Source organism: Mobula hypostoma, chromosome 10 (assembly GCF_963921235.1).
Source record: "Mobula hypostoma chromosome 10, sMobHyp1.1, whole genome shotgun sequence".
In the NCBI taxonomy this organism is placed as follows: Eukaryota; Metazoa; Chordata; class Chondrichthyes; order Myliobatiformes; family Myliobatidae; genus Mobula; species Mobula hypostoma.
Genome location: NC_086106.1, coordinates 53505078 through 53521413, shown reverse-complemented (window position 1 = coordinate 53521413; position 16336 = coordinate 53505078). Strand labels below are relative to the sequence as shown.

Genomic DNA, 16336 nt, shown 5'->3' with positions numbered 1-16336 from the left:
AGCCCCCACCCCACCCACCTGTGGCCTGTAAATCCCCCAGCTTTCCACCGTTTCATACTCAATGCAAAAACACACACACACACACACTTGAACATTAAAGTGTCTTTATGTAAGACACTCCCCCAGTAGTAGTAGAGACGTCCCAGTCAAATCATCTGTGGCAAATAAAATTGTGTACCTGCAAGCACCTCCCTGATACACCCTCTGCTGTTTCAATCAGTACATTTAATGTCAGAGAAATGTATACAATATACATCCTGAAATTCTTTTTCTTTGCAAACATCCACAAAAACAGAGGAGTGCCCCAAAGAATGAATGACAGTTAAATGTTAGAACCCCAAAGCAACCCTCACCCCCCCAAAAAAAGGAGATATTAACTGGGTGAGTCGGTACGTGGAGCTGCAGCACCGGTAGTGCTCAGCAGGGGTCAGAGCTGAGCATGTTGCCTTCATGCTTCGTACTCCATAACTACGATGTAACTGCTTTCCTCATTTATTTACCTCCAGCTCCGTGTTCATGCATAGCCAAGTGAAACCAGCCCAGTCGTGGGGCTTTGTGTCTGCTGGCTTGACCATCTCAGAGGGCAGTTCCCTGCAGTGTTGGAGTGTAGTGACATGTAGCCTGGGTGAAGTCAGGTTTGTTTTCCTAAAGGAAGTTATTGACCCATTAGAATACAGGTGAAGAGAGAGGGAGTTTGAAGTGATGGGGGGGGGGTTGTGAGGAGGAAGGGAGAAACAGAGATTGTTGTGGTTTATAATGCCAATGGGAGAATAATGAATATGCTCAAGTTAGTGACTGTGGAAAAGTTCTATTTGTAAAGTGGGGTCTACCCTTTTTAATTTTTGTTCCTGTTTCCTCTGTAGGTTTTCGGCTACTGAAGCATGCTGAGGACTCCGCCTGATGACTGGATACTTTCATAGGTCCCAGCACACCTACGCTGTACAAAACCTCCTCCCCACAACCATGCCTCCCCCATTTCCTTCTCTCACAAATCAGGTCTTAACTCTACAGGATTTTCTGCAATGCTTTAAGATGATGGCCAACATCTCGTCTGTGTGAATTGAATGTTAAAAGCAAACTCCTGGCTGAGTGCAGGAAAGCTGGACTAATTGTTTTGTTAACTCAAGTTAAAATTCATCTTTACTGCACTTTTGTGCCAATGAATTAGAAATATTAATTGCCAGCACTGAGTAGAAAGTCTGACTTACTGGTGTTGCCTATTGAGAATGTGTCACATTTACTTTAATCTCCCTTACACAGAAGTTGAAATACTGGGCCACAAATTGGAGGTAGGGGAGGGTGATGTTGTAGGTATATTGAGGATGAGTCTCAAACTACTGACTGGCTGGTGCTTTCAATCCAGTTGTTTTCTGCTGGAGATGGCTGCTGACATGCAAAGAGGCCGATTTTAGTCGAGTTGAGGCACAGTGTTACTTCAGAAAGAGTTACTACTCCTGTTCCTGTCTGTGTGACTCTCGATACCACAGACATGAACCAGCAACACTGATGTTTCACACTCCCACTCCCATCTACCACACCTCCCCCAGCTCATTGACCTCAACTACATTTTTGTGTTTGCTTAGAAATTCCATTTTGAACTTCCTGGACCAGTCCCGTTCTTGTGCCTCGTTAATGCATCAGAACCCAAAAATGTGATCCTGTCGGCAAATAAGAATACAGATCTACACTGATTCCAATTGCACCTGACGTTATCCTAAGCAACTTTCAAAGACCACAGCCCGAGCAAGTGCAAGTGTAAATTGTTATTCCTCATCAGCTTTTTGTAAAATTAATAATCCCTTGAGCAGTTTCAGTTGTATATCCTCAACAAAATAAAAAAAAGGGTGCAGCATTTCAGTAGTCTCCTTTTTAACTGTGGGGAAGGGTGTGAAATCAATGCAGGAACCCATTGTACTATGTACAAGGACTGACAGAGAGAAAACAGAAGCATTTCTCAAGAAGGCTCTCGTTGACTTCCACTTTTCTGCCTTGAGACAGTTTTTATTGGAGTTTTGTGCCTCTAGTCCCTGCAAGTGTAATCTAAACTTAAATGGTAGGATGGACTTGAACAGTGCCCCTGAATTTCTTCCCATATTGGCAGAGGGGAGGGTGCCTTTTGTGCTTCAAAGAAGCCTTCAGTCGTGGTCCTAAATTCTCTAACTCAATTTGGCATCCTTTGTTTTGATAGGTTTGCTTATAAAGTCGCTCTTGATGAATGACCATTGAAAGTGGTTGTGTGTGAAGAGGTCGTCCAGGAAGAGGCATTGACCTTGCTAAACTTCCCACTGTGTGTGGGGTGAAGCAGTCTATGTGTGAGACAGAACTGGCATACCCCTCTGGTTTATTTAGGAATGGGGCAGCGGGCAAGAGGAAGAGAGAGGAGTCTGGGAGCACTAAAATGTTCTGAGGTTGTAGCTCAAAACGGATTCTTCTGCTGTGGCTTCGTTGAGGTAAATTGCTATTTAGAGACCAGCTCAGAGAAGATATACCTTAGGTTTATTAAATAGGAGCCCATTCTTTCCTGAGTTGGATTGAAATGGAAGTCTGTCCAAAATTCCTGCACGGAGCCTTCATCAACAGTGATTCTGTTCCCGTCCCTATGGTGACTTCAGCTCCTCAGTCAGTATGGGGTCCACCTCATGTTGTAACTGTGGTCCTGTTAACAGCCACTGGGTAGTTTTTACCATGGTGAACGTGGAACAATTCTGGGTGGAAAAGATCCAAGGGCAGTCATGCACAGCTGCACTTGTGTATGTGAAGCTGACTTGAAGAATGGTGATTAGTGTTTGGTGGCTGTGTGTGTGAAAGATCTTGGCAAGAATCCTCTCCCAGCATCTGAGTAGCTGAGTGAATATATTTTAAAAAATGAGATTATCACTTAATTTCACCAAACATTGGGAGCTTCCAGCTGCTGGACCACAAGTACCCCCAACCCTGTAAGCGCCCTGATCTTTCCAAGCCAGCAGCAAGGAGAATATGCCCCATTTAACAAAGCCAATTGAACTTTCAAGTGTTGCAGCTGAGAATGAGGAAAAATGATTCTGGAAAGGACAGAATTCCCAGGAAGGTCACGTGTATATACTTTGTCACAGAACTCCACAAGGTAGTTGCACTGCTTCATATCTGCTTTTTATTTTGTGTGTGGGTGCATAATGTAAGGATAGACCATTCAATCTTACATTCTTTACACACTCTGTCAATGCTGCCTTTACGTCAAATGTTTTTTAATACACATTTATACAGAGAAATTGCCTAAATATATTTTGCCAAATGTTTGAACAAGTGATTGGTCTTTAGACTACACCTTGTCAGCTAAATTGGGGGAGATTTACTTACCAATGGTATTTTCAAATTTACAGTTTCATTGAAATCCAGCATGAGCCACAAGATGCCAAATATTAGCCTTCATCTGGTATCTGACCTCTTTACATGTTTACCACTTAACTTTCCATCCTGAGCATCATAAAATCAGGGCCTTTGTTTCAAGATTGAAAATTGTTTTATTTCTGGGGTATTTTTCAAAAAGTCACAATTAATGTCTTGATTTAAAGCAATATTTTTGTAAGTGTATAGAAGATAGTAATGTAAATATAAGATAGAATCTAGTAGAGAGCAAGATGTGTGAGCTAGTTCTGTGGCTATCAGGAGTATATAAATCTGTTTTGTAGATAATGTTTTGTTATTCATAGTTCTGGGGTTTGAATGGTTTTATGAATAAATATTTAAATCATCCTCATCTGTGTTTTGTATGTTTATTATAGATCATGGAGGCTTGTTCTGAGTACATCTTTAACTGGATGAGCCAAGTACAGTATGTGTCATAGAGTAATACTGCACAGAAACAGGCCCTTCTGCCCAACTTAACCATGCTGACCATGAGTCACAGAGAATTACAGCACAGAAACAGGCCCTTTGGCCCATCTAATCAATGCCAGAAAAATTTGAACTGCCTACTTCCATTGACCTGCAGTGGGACCATAGCCCTCCATACCACTACTATCCATGTACCTATCCAAACTTCGCTTAAACATTGCAGTCGAGCTTGCATGGGCCACTTGTGCAGGCAGTTCATTCCACACTCTCTTCACCCTCTGATTAAAGAAGTTTCCTCTCATCGTCCCCTTAAACTTCTCACCCATGACCTCTGGTTGTAGTCCCACCCAAACTCAGTGGAAAAAGCCTGCTTGCATTTAGCCTATTTATACTCCTCATAATTTTGCATACCTCTATCAAATCTCCTCTCAATCTTTTACATTCTAAAGAATACAATCTTAACCTATTCAATCTTTCCCTGTAACTCGGCAACATCCTTGTAAATTTTCTCTGCGCTCTTTCAACCTTGTTTACATCTTTCCTGTAGGTAGGTGACCAAAACTGCACATAATACTCCAAATTTGGCCTCACCAATGTCTTATACAACTTCAACATAATATCCCATCTTCTATACTCAATCCATTGATTTATAAAGACCAATGTGCCAAAAAGGTTCTTTACAGCCCTATCTACTTGTGATGCCACTTTTAACAAATTACGTACCTGTACTCCCAGATCTTTTTGTTCTACCCCGCTCCTATTGCCCTATCACCCACTGTGTAAGACCTACCCTGGTTGGTCCTCCCAAAGGGCAAAATCTCAGATTTGTCTGCATTAAATTCCATCTGCCATTTTTCCAGCTGATGAAGATCCCTCTGCAAGCCATGATAGCCTTCCTCACTATCCACTGCACCCTCAATCTTAGTGTCATTCACCAATTTGCTGATCCAGCACCGATCCCTGCAGCATACCTCTACAGTCAGAGAGGCAACCCTCTACTACCACTCTCTGGCTTCTCCCACAAAGAAGATGTCTAATCCAATTTACTACCTCATCCTGAATGCCGAGCAACTGAATCTTCTTGAGCAGCTCCCAAGTGAGACTTTGTCGAATGCCTTACTAAAGTCCATGTTGACAACATCCACGGTCTTGCCTTTGTCCACTTTCCTGGTAACTCTTTCAAAAAACTATAAGATTGGTTAGACATGACCAACCACGCACAAAACCATTCAGACTATCCTCAATCAGTCCATGTCTATCCAAATACTTATTTATCTGGTCCCTTAGAATACCTTCCAATAACTTTCCCACAACTGATGTCAGACTCACTGGACTATAATTTCCTGGTATATGTTTAGAGCCCTTTTTAAACAGCAAAAAAAACTTTGGCTATCCTCCAATCATCTAGTACCTCCCCTGTTGCTAAGGATGTTTTAAATATCTTACTAAAGCCCGGACAACTTCTGCACTTGCACTGTTGTAGGGTCCGAGGGAACATCTTGTCAGGCCCTGGGGACTGATCCACACTGATTCGCCTCAGGTTAGCAAACACATCCTCCTCTGTAATCTGTACAGGGTCTATGAAGTAGATGCTGCTTTGCCTCACTTCTATAGATTCTGTATTTATCTCCTGTGTAAATACAGATTGCAAAAAAAAAATGCATTTAACATCTCTCCCATCTGTTTTGGCTCCACTCATGGATTACCATTCTAGTCTTCCAAAGGACCAATTTTGTCCCTTGCCTTTTGCTCTGAACATATAATACTTGTAGAATTGCTTAGGATTCGCCTTCACCTTATCTGCTAGAGCAACTTCATGCCGCCTTTTAGGCTTCCTGATTTCCTTCTTAAGTGTTCTCTTGCATTACTCATACTCCATAAGCAGCTAATTTGTTCCTACTTGCCTGTACCTGCTGTGCACTTCCTCTTTTCTCTTTGCATATTTACTTTGAAACTAATGGCATTGTGGTCACTGGATGCAAAGTGTTTCCCTACACAAACTCACCTATCCTGTCTCATTACCTAATAGAATCGGTATTGCATGCTCTCTCATTGAGATTCCTATGTGCTGATGAAGGAAACTTTCCTGAACACATTTGACAAACTCCATCCCATCTTGTCCTTATACAGTATGGGATTCCTAGTCAATACTGTATGTGGAAAGTTAAAATTCACCTATTATAACAACCTTCCTTGCCACAATTTTTCTTTCCAAATTTGTTCCTTTAAATCCCCGAGACAGCTGGGTGGTCTGCAACATAGCCCCATTAACGTGGGCATACCTTTATTTCTCAGTTCCACGCATAAAGCCTCACTAGATGAGTTCTCCAGTCTGCCCTGATGGAGCACTGCTGTGACATTTTCCCTGACTAGTAACACCACCCCTCCTGCTCTGTCACGTCTAAAACAATGGAACCCTGGAATATTGAGCTACCAGTCCTGCCCTTACTGCATCCAAGTTTCACTATTGGCTATGATGCCATAATTCCAGGTGTTGATCCATGTCCTGAGCACATCTGCCTTTCCTATGAGACTTGCATTGAAATATAGGCGGCTCAGGACACTAGTCGCACCATGCTGAACCTTTTAATTCCTGACCTTGTTGTCTTACCAACATATGCCTCCACAACCTCTCCACTAACTGTTCCGGCTCTCTGGTTCCCATTCCCCTGCAATTCTAGGTTAAACCCCATCGTGCAGCAATAACAAACTTTCCTGCAAGGATATTAGTCCCCCTCCAGTTCAGATCCCACCTTCCCTGGACCAAGTTGTCTACCAGAGTTAGTACCATTTTCCTGCATTTGGCACAAATCCCTCTAAATCGTTCCGATCCATGTACCTCTCTTAAACATTGTAATTATACCCACCTGAACCATTTCCTCTCACAGCGCATATACTCGCCGTCTGTTGAAAATAACCTGCCCCTCAGGTTCCCTTTCATTTTTTTTTCCTCTCAACTAAGCCCTCTAGTTTAGACTCCTCTACCCTGAGAAATAAGACTGTCTTTATCTATGCCCCTCCTGACTTTATAAATCTCTATTATGTCATCCTTAACCCTCCTATGCTCCAGGGGAATAGTTCCAGCCTATCCAGTTTCTCCCTCAACTCAAACCCTTCAGTTCCAGCAACGTCTATGTGAATTTGTTTTGCATCCTTTCCAGTTTAATGAAATCCTTCCTACTAGCTAGACAACCCAAACTGCACACAAAATTCCAAATGTGGTGTCTTCTTGCCCGATTGTAAATGAGTGGTAGCTCATTCACCTCTGGATCCGAATGACGAGGATTGATCAACTCCAGACCCTCACGTTCATGAATTTCATGCAGGCTTCGGCTCACTGACAGAGGACAGCATTTTTGGAGGAGCCATCATTTAGATAATTGGAGACCCTGTCTAACCCCTCAGGTGGACTCGAGCAACCCCAGGATATAATTTTCAAGAGGAGTCGGTTATATCTCCTCATTATCCTACACAATATTTATTTTGCAACAGAACACCAGGAGCAATGGGGCTATCTGGAGGTCATCACATTTATGGGAGCTTGCTGTGCATATGTTTTCAGCTGTTTCCTACATTATGTTGGCACCACTGACCAGATCCAATCCAACTTAAAAATGCAGTTCATAGCAAACCAGGTTTTATCGGTCCTGTTACTCCAATGTGTGGGGCAGGCAGGCTGATTAAAATGTTCATTTAAGCCCATAAATAGGTGGGTTACCCCACAGAGGGACATACATGCTTCCCTCCATCACAGCCCACTAGCAACTCAAAGTATGGAATCAGCTCCTCCATATTAAACCGTTAAATGAACCAAGTATCGAAAGGAATACAGCGAAGTGTGATCATCACTGCTCAATCTCATGTTCTCCTTGATTACATTTAAATTGACACTGGAGTTTAAACAAGACAGTGAGAATTTGGTTTGGAACTTATCCCCTGCCTGACTAGGAATTTTGTCTCAGCACTGGGTATCTGGAGAGGTTCATGCACCAACTTTTCTACCTGGACACGATGTTGTGACAGTGTGTCTTGAAGTGGCCTGGATTATACATCCCAGCTGCATTGTAACTAACCCTCCCAGCCCATCTCTGTGCAATGTAGCCTGTGGAATCAGAGTGGAGTCAATTTATGTGGCTTTAATTTGAAGGCCAGCTCTGGGTAACAGCCTACAACCATCCCCAAGGCTAATCACATCACAGCCACCTTCATAATGCGGCAGTAACTTTGGGTATGGTGAATCAAGGGGAATAGGATGCACAGTGGCTGAATCTTAGCTAATCCTTGAATTAGCAGTTGGTGCAAGAGTGATCCGGAATATATTGAGGGAAGTAAGAGCACAAATATTACCATGCACAGGTCCCTACCTTGTGGTGTGTCTGGCCATTTCTAGAGCTCCCTACACTGGCTAAGAGCATGGGTTCTCTGAGTCCTAAGACTAAATGAATTCAGTGTAGATAGTCAAGTGTCTGGTATCATCTTTGCAGTTCAGATCAAATGAAGCATTTTCCCTTGGTTGAAGGCTGATTGAGGGAAAGCAGCTTCTCCTCAGCACTGAAGATCGGAGAGCTTTGCCAAAGAGACACGGGTGGAAGTAGGGGCTAATTATCTCTGAGTCCGAGTCACTGGACTCTGTGCCACTGCTGATGTATCTCTCAGTTGCCCTGATAGCCTCCTTCTGCTGGAGGGCAACATGGGCTGGATGTGCAGGCCTCAGTTTATTGGGATTCTGCCTCCAATTCAAGGGTAGGTAATGAGCCAATGGCTGTAACTCTGGTGCACAATCCAGGCCAAGGGCCTTCATGTCTGATTGGCTATGTGATCGTCTGGGAGGCTGTAGGCTGCCTTCTGAGTGGGTTTCTTCCTCCTTCACTGCATTGAGGCTGTTGCAGTAGCTACTCCTCATCATAGACTGTTGGTAAAGGTCGTATTTGGCTAAGCCACTGCGCGCAGGCAGGCTAACCGGGCGAGCCACACCAGAAGGCCGAACAATCCTCTCCATCGCTGAAGGAGCTTTCCGTACCTTGAGAAACAAACAGTTGGGTGAATTTTTGAAAGCATCGTCAATGTGCTGGCTAGTTGTCATGGAATTAGAGAAATTCCCATCAGTCAGATCTCCTACGCCAGCGTTCCTTTGAATTCCGAGTGCCTGGAATGGTTGTGGGTGCCTTTGCAATAGGACTGTGTCCTCCTTAACCTTTGTGTCACTGCCACCAGTGTAGATCATGGAGGCATCCACGCCTGGAAGAACATCTGTTGAAGGGTCATCCTCAGGTTTGGACCTCTCAAGCTCAGCGGTGAATACTATCTCCACTGTTGGCTCCTTCCTCTCTCTTCGCACTGCCTTCTGTTGGCCTCTAACTTTTGGATCTTCTGACTGACCACTCTCGCAATGATTATGTGTCTGTTCCTTGAGCTGAACAGAAAATAAGATTTAATCCAGTTGCACAGAGGTTTTCAGTTAAACGAGACAGAAGCATACCACCACATTTCAGTGCTGGGGTGAAAATTTGGACAGATCCCTGCAAATTGGTAACCCACCAAAAGGAAATAAATATAGAGTTGATTCTCTATCGATGGTGTAAAGATATCAATGACCACCACAAGCATTCTGATAGATTAGGTATCATAGGTCTGTAAAGTATTAAACATTATGGGATCCTCCTTTGCAATGAGATCCTGCAATTCCATAGTTTGATAGATGAGGAAATCATCCAAACAAGATATCTCCTCTCCCCCCATCTTTTAAATCTACTCCTCAACTCTTTTTCTCCAGTCCTGCTGAAGGGTCTCGGCCCAAAATGTTGACTGTACTCTTCCATAGATGCCGCCTGGCCTGCTGAGTTCCTCCAGCATTTTGTGTGTGTTGCCTGGATTTCCAGCATCTGCAAATTTTCTCTTGTTTGCAAACAAACTGGTCTGTCCACAACACAAAACAACAGACATAACCCTGAGGCTCTCAATATTGCCACCAACACAGCAAGAAAAATTGACTGTGCAATCAGAGAAAATTTGTTTGGAAAGATGTTTGACCCTCATGGAAATATGCTCTGTACTCCACACTTCTTCCACCCGCCTGAGTCAGTTTGTATACAGGAACATTTGTTGGGTTGCATAGTGTAGGTCATCAAAGGGGAAATATTTACATTGGGTAGTTTACTCTGCATTAAGTTCAGCATGCTAAAACTGGGGAGCGAGCTTGAAATATTATCACCATGGAAAATAGGGCAACATTGAGTGTGCTTCTGGGTCCTAACAAACCATGCTTGAGAACACTCCAGGCCAGAATAGGGGCTATCACCTATCCCACACCTGACCCATAGATATTGAACCTTTGGACTAACTGCTACAACTGAGAAACAGTGTTTTTTTCACTGACCTGTCTCTGCTGCCCTGGAGCAGAATGTTCTTCAGCTTGTTCGAGGCATGGTCTCCTTCCAAAAAAAAAGCACCATTTCAAGAAAAGAACAATTCGGGCATGTTCAAATATCAGTCCTGTGCTGCATTAAGTCTGTGCTGGGGGATGTTGAGTTTAACAAAGAATGGTGAGTCTGGGTGATGTACTGAAGTTCAACACAACTCTCTGTCTTGAACCAGAGCCAAATCAGACAAAGTCTGATATCATAACATCACAGACAGGTACTTCACAGCAATGGGCCCGTCGGCTCACTGAGTCCATACTGACCATCAACCACCAATTTTAAATGTGTTTTGTCCTTACCACCACCCCCAGATTATAACATGCAACTAAAAACTAGGAGAAATTTACGGTGGTTAATTAATCTTTTGAATGAGGGAGGAAACCAAAGCATTTGAGGGAAACAGTGGGGTAATAAATTTATACAGCATTACCACACAGAAGTAGGTCCTTTGCCCCATCTAATCTATGCCTGAAATATTGTTCTGCCTAGTTCCGTGGACCCGCACGTGAAGCGTAGCGCTCTATACCCCTCCCATCCATGTACCTATCCAACTTTCCCTTAAATGTTGAAATCAAACCCATATCTACCACTTCTGCTGGCAGCTCGCTCCATACTCTCTCCACCCTCTGAGTGAAGAAGCTCCCCCTCATGTTCCCTTAAACATTCCATCTTTCACCCTTAACCCATGACCTCTAGTTCTAGTCTCACTCAACTAGACCTATCAATACACCTCATAATTCTCTACAATTCTATCAAATCTCCCCTCATTCTCCTACCCTCCAGGTAATAAAGTCCTAAACAATTCAACCTTTCCCTATAACTCAGGTCTTCAAGTTCTAGCAACAATCCTTGTAAATTTTCTCCGCACTCTTTCAAACATATTGATATTTTTCATTTAGGTAGGTGACCAGAACTGCACACAATATTCCAAACTAGGCCTCACCAACATCTTATACAACTCCAACATAACATCCCAACTCCTGTACTCACTACTTTTATTTATGAAGGTCATTGTGCTCTCTTTATGACTCTATCTACCTATGATAGGAGGTATGATCTGTGTGAGAAGTGGCGCCCCACACAGACTTCCAATCTGCACCTTGTAAGGCATGAAAATGCCCAACGCAGGCCTCTCATGGTCTGAGTCGATGTTCCCTCCACTCCCTCCCCTTCCTGGGATGCCACTTTCAAGGAGATATGGATCTGTGCTCCCAGATCCCTTGGTTCCACTGCACTCCACAAAACTCTACCGCTACCATGTATGTCCTACCTTGGTTCGTCCTCCCAAAGTGCAACACTTCACACATCTGCATTATGTTCCATCCGACATTTTCAGCCCATTTTTCTGGATGGTCCAGATCCTGCTGCAAGTTTTGATGATCTTTCTCACTGTCTACCGCACCCCAAATCTTGGTGTCACACAATCCACAAATTTGCTGATCCTATTTACCATGTTATCATTGATGTAGATGACAAACAACAACGGACACAGCACCAATCCTTGTGACACTTCACTTGTCACGGGTATCAGTCAGAGACAACCACCTACTGCCACTCTTTGGCTTCTCCCAGCAAGCTTCCCTTCAGGATGGGGAAACCAAGGGAGCACATAACAGTCCTCCTCGAGGGATTGGCAGTGGAGAGGGTGAGCAGTGTGAACTTCCTGGGTGTCAACATCTCTGAAGACCTATCCTGGGTCCAGCATACCAATCCAATTGAAATCTAGGCACGATAGAGGCTATAGTTCATCAGGAGTTTGAGGACACTAGGTATGTCTCCAAAGACTCTCACAATTTTTTACAGATATACCATGGAGAGCATTCTAACTGGTTGCATCGCTGTATTTTAAGGAGGGGTGACTGCCCAGGATTGGAGAAAGCTACATAGATTTGCGAATTCAGCCAATTCCTTCATGGGCACTAGCCTCCCCAGCATTGAGGACAGCATCCATAAGTAAGGATCTCCATCACCCAGGGCATCTACTCATTGCTACCATCAAAGAGGAGGTACAGGAGTTAGACAACATACACTCAACATTTTAGGAACAGCTTCTTCCCCTTCACCATCAGATTTCTGAATGACCCAGTGTACACTACCTCTATTTGTTTGCTCATTTTTATACTACTTATTTAATTTTTAAAACACAGTAGTTCTTATTGTAATATATAATTTCTTTATTAGTACGTATTGCAATTTACTGCTGCCACAAAACAACTAATTTCATGACACATGCCAGAGATATTAAAACTGATTCTGATTCTGATGCTAAATCCATTTTATTATCTTGAAAGCCAAGTGACTGAATTCCTTGACCAAGCTTCCATGCGGGACCTTGTCAAAGGCCTTTCCAACGTCCATGTAGACAACATTCACTGCCTTTCCTGGTAACCTCCTTGAAAAATGCTATGAAATTGGCTAGACACAACCTACCATGAATGAAGCCATACTGACTATAGCTAATCTGTCCCTGTCTATCCAAGTACTTATATATCTGGTCTTTTATAATAGCTTCCAATAACTTACCCACTACTGTTGTCAGGCTATGATTTCTTGGCTTACTCTTAGAGCCTTTCTTAAACAATGGAACAACAATAGCTATCCTTCAATCCTCCAGCACCTCACCCGTGGCAAAGAACATTTTAAATACATCTACTAGGGCCCCTGCAATTTCTGCAGTTGCCTTCCACCAGGTCTGAGGGAACATTTTGTCAGGCGCTGGGGACTTATCCACTATAGTTTGCGTCAAGACACAAAGAGAACTTGCAAACCAAGGGTAATGATTGGGCCTGGGTATTGGCATTAGCTCTGTTAGCTGCAGCAATGTGCTGTCCACAGCTTCTTGTATGAAAGGGAGGAGGCGGTCATGGAGCCAATCACAAGCACAGTTAGAGTAGATAGTGGGATTAGTATTGATGGTCAGTATAGATGGGCCAAAGGCCCATCTCTATGACTAAATGTTAGTATTTTGCCACCATTCTCTGATTCTACTCAAGAGAAAATAGAGGATCTTTAAATGGGCTTGGTGTTATAGAAACATAGAAAATAGGTGCAGGAGTAGGCCATTCGGCCCTTCGAGCCTGCACCACCATTTATTATGATCATGGCTGATCACCCAACTCAGAACCCCGCCCCAGCCTTCCCTCCATACCCCCTGATCCCCGTAGCCACAAGGGCCATATGTAACTCCCTCTTAAATATAGCCAATGAACTGGCCTCAACAGTTTGCTGTGGCAGAGAATTCCACAGATTCACCACTCTCTGTGTGAAGAAGTTTTTCCCAATCTCGGTCCTAAAAGGCTTCCCCTTTATCCTCAAACTGTGGCCCCTTGTTCTGGACTTCCCCAACATCGGGAACAATCTTCCTGCATCTAGCCTGTCCAATCCCTTTAGGATTTTATACGTTTCAATCAGATCCCCCCTCAATCTTCTAAATTCCAACGAGTACAAGCCCAGTTCAACCAGTCTTTCTTCATATGAAAGTCCTGCCATCCCAGGAATCAATCTGGTGAACCTTCTTTGTACTCCCTCTATGGCAAGTATGTCTTTCCTCAGATTAGGGGACCAAAACTTCACACAATACTCCAGGTGTAGTCTCACCAAGGCCTTGTACACTGCAGTAGTACCTCCCTGCTTATGTAAGGAGTTTGTTGAATATTACCTTTCGAAGGCTGTTTTCTTGAAGCCTCCTTTGCTCATGTACTCCACTAGCTGCTTCTGGGTTCTTCCACTGAAACAAGAGTTAAGTGTTTAAGTGACAAGTTACATTTATGTGGCACCTTGCATGGTCTCGGCATGTCCCCAAACAAAGCTGTGAAAGGAATGGTCCCATGACCACGACCACCAGTGTGACATCGATCAGATGATTTTTCTTAATGCTAATGGTCCAAGGAAAGATATTGGTCCATTTTTCTCTCCAAGTTTTACCGTGGAAACACTTGGATCCAACTAAGTAGGGTTCAGCCTTGCATGTTACTTGAAAGAAAATGTGCACAGTCTGCAAGGGGATAAGCTTAGATTTTATGCTTGTCTTCAAAATTGGCTTGAAAGGCCATCAAATTTAACGGGTGTGTACTCCATTAGCTGCCAATTCTGTTTGTGTTCTACTGGACAAATGATCTTCTATAAGCCATGAGTGGGAACATGAATTTACAGTTGTCACACAAAATACTGATACAACTCAGCAGGCCAGGCAGTATCTATGGAAGGAAATAACTATTTGACATTTCTGGTCAAAACTTGACATCACAGCTAGTCTTCATCAGGCCAGTCCTGACAATGGTCTATACACAAAACACTGACTCTTTATTTTATAGATTGTGCCTCACCTGCTGAGTTCCTCCAGCATTTTGTGCATGCTGCTCACGACTTCCAGTGTCTGTAAATCTCTTATGTCTCAGAGTTACAATTGTACCCAGTAACTGGAATCGTAGAGTAATAGAACACTACAGCACAGAAATAGGCCTTGAGGCCCATCTGGTCTGTGCTGAACTGCAACTCTGCCTCGACCCATTGACCTGCACCCAGGCCACAGCCCTCCATACCTCTCCAACCAACGTATTTACCCGAACTTCCCTTAAACGTTGCACTCGAACCTGCATCCACTACTTCCACTGCCTGCTTGATCGACTCTTGCACTACCCTCTGAGTTAAGAAGCTCCCCTCAGGTTCTCCTCAAATATTTCATCTTTCACCCTTAACCTGTGATCTCCAATTCTAGTCTCATCCCTTCTCAATGTAAAAAAACCTACTTGGATTTACCCTTTCTACACCCCTCATAATTTTGTATACCTTGAGCAAACCTCCCCTCATTCTCGTACGCTCCAAGGATAAAATCCTAGCCTATTCAAACTTTCCCTGTAAGTCAGGTCCTCAAATCTCATCAACATCCTTATAAATTTTCTCTGTATTCTTTTAATCATATTGATCTCTTTCCCTTATGTAGCTGACCAGATCCGCATATAATACTCTAAATTCAGCCTCACCAACTTCTTATACAACTCAGCATCACATCCCGACTCCTGTACCCTAATAGCTGCTGCTTCCTGCACCCATGCTGAACTCGTCTGCTACATCGATGACTGCATTGGTGCTGCTTCCTGCACCCATGCTGAACTCGTCCACCACATCAATGACTGCATTGGTGCTGCTTCCTGCACCTGTGCTGAACTTGTCGATTTCATCCACTTTGCCTCCAACTTCCACCCGGCCCTCAATTTCACCTGGTCTATTTCCAACACTTCCCTTCTTTTTCTCTATCTCACTGTCTCTATCTCCGGAGACAGCTTATCCTCTGATGTCTATTATAAACCAACAGACTCTCACAGCTACCTGGACTATATCTCGTCCCACCCTGCTACTTGTAAAAATGCTATCTCCTTCTCTCAATTCCTCCGTCTCCACCTCATCTGCTCTCAGGACGAGACTTTTCATTCTAGAGTGAAGGAGATGTCCTCCTTTTTCGAAGACAGGAGTTTCCCTTCCTCCACCATCAACACTGCCCTCAACCGCATCTCTTCCATTTCACGTATGTCTGCTCTTACCCCATCCTCCCTCCACGCTACCAGGGATGGGGTTCCTTTTGTCCTCACCTACCACCCCACCAGTCTCTGTGTCCAGCACATAATTTTCTGAAACTTCCGCCGCCTCCAATGGGATCCCACCACCAAGCACATCTTCACCACCGCCCCGCCCCCCCACTTTCTGCTTTCCACAGGGATCTCTCCCTACACAACTCCCTTCTCCTTTCATCTCTCCCTACTGATCCACCTCCTGGCACTTCTTGCAAGCGGAATAAGTGCTTCTCCTGCCCCTACGCCTCCTCCCTGACTACCATTCAGGGCCCCAAACAGTCCTTCCAGGTGAGATGACACTTCACCTGTGAGTCTGTTAGGGTCATCTACTGTGTTCGGTGCTCTCAGTATGGCCTCTTGTATACCTGTGAGACCTGACGTAGATCGGGAGATCGCTTCGCTGAGCATCTACGTTCCATCCACCAGAACAAGCTGGATCTCCCAGTGGCCACCCATTTTAATTCCACTTCTCATTCTCATTCTGATATGTCTATCCATGGTCTCCTCCACTGTTGTGATGAAGCCACACTTAGG

At 43.9% G+C, this 16336-nt stretch overlaps 2 protein-coding genes across 2 annotated transcripts in view; one reads left to right on the top strand and one right to left on the bottom strand.

Moving 5' to 3' along the window:
• Positions 1 to 3750, top strand: part of stk26 (serine/threonine protein kinase 26) — a 111446-nt gene extending 107696 nt beyond the window's left edge. Inside the window, exon 11 of the mRNA XM_063060505.1 lies at positions 864 to 3750. Within this exon, the coding sequence (XP_062916575.1) occupies positions 864 to 888 (25 nt within the window). The 3' untranslated portion in view covers positions 889 to 3750. The remainder of the gene's footprint in view (positions 1 to 863) is intronic.
• A 3833-nt stretch (positions 3751 to 7583) lies between these two features.
• The window catches only part of LOC134352536 (FERM domain-containing protein 7-like), a 226343-nt gene continuing 217590 nt past the window's right edge, over positions 7584 to 16336 (bottom strand). Inside the window, exons 9-11 of the mRNA XM_063059798.1 lie at positions 13891 to 13959; positions 10190 to 10244; positions 7584 to 9226 (exon numbers count right to left, since the gene is read on the bottom strand). Coding sequence (XP_062915868.1) covers positions 8249 to 9226; positions 10190 to 10244; positions 13891 to 13959 — 1102 coding nt within the window. The 3' untranslated portion in view covers positions 7584 to 8248. The remainder of the gene's footprint in view (positions 9227 to 10189; positions 10245 to 13890; positions 13960 to 16336) is intronic.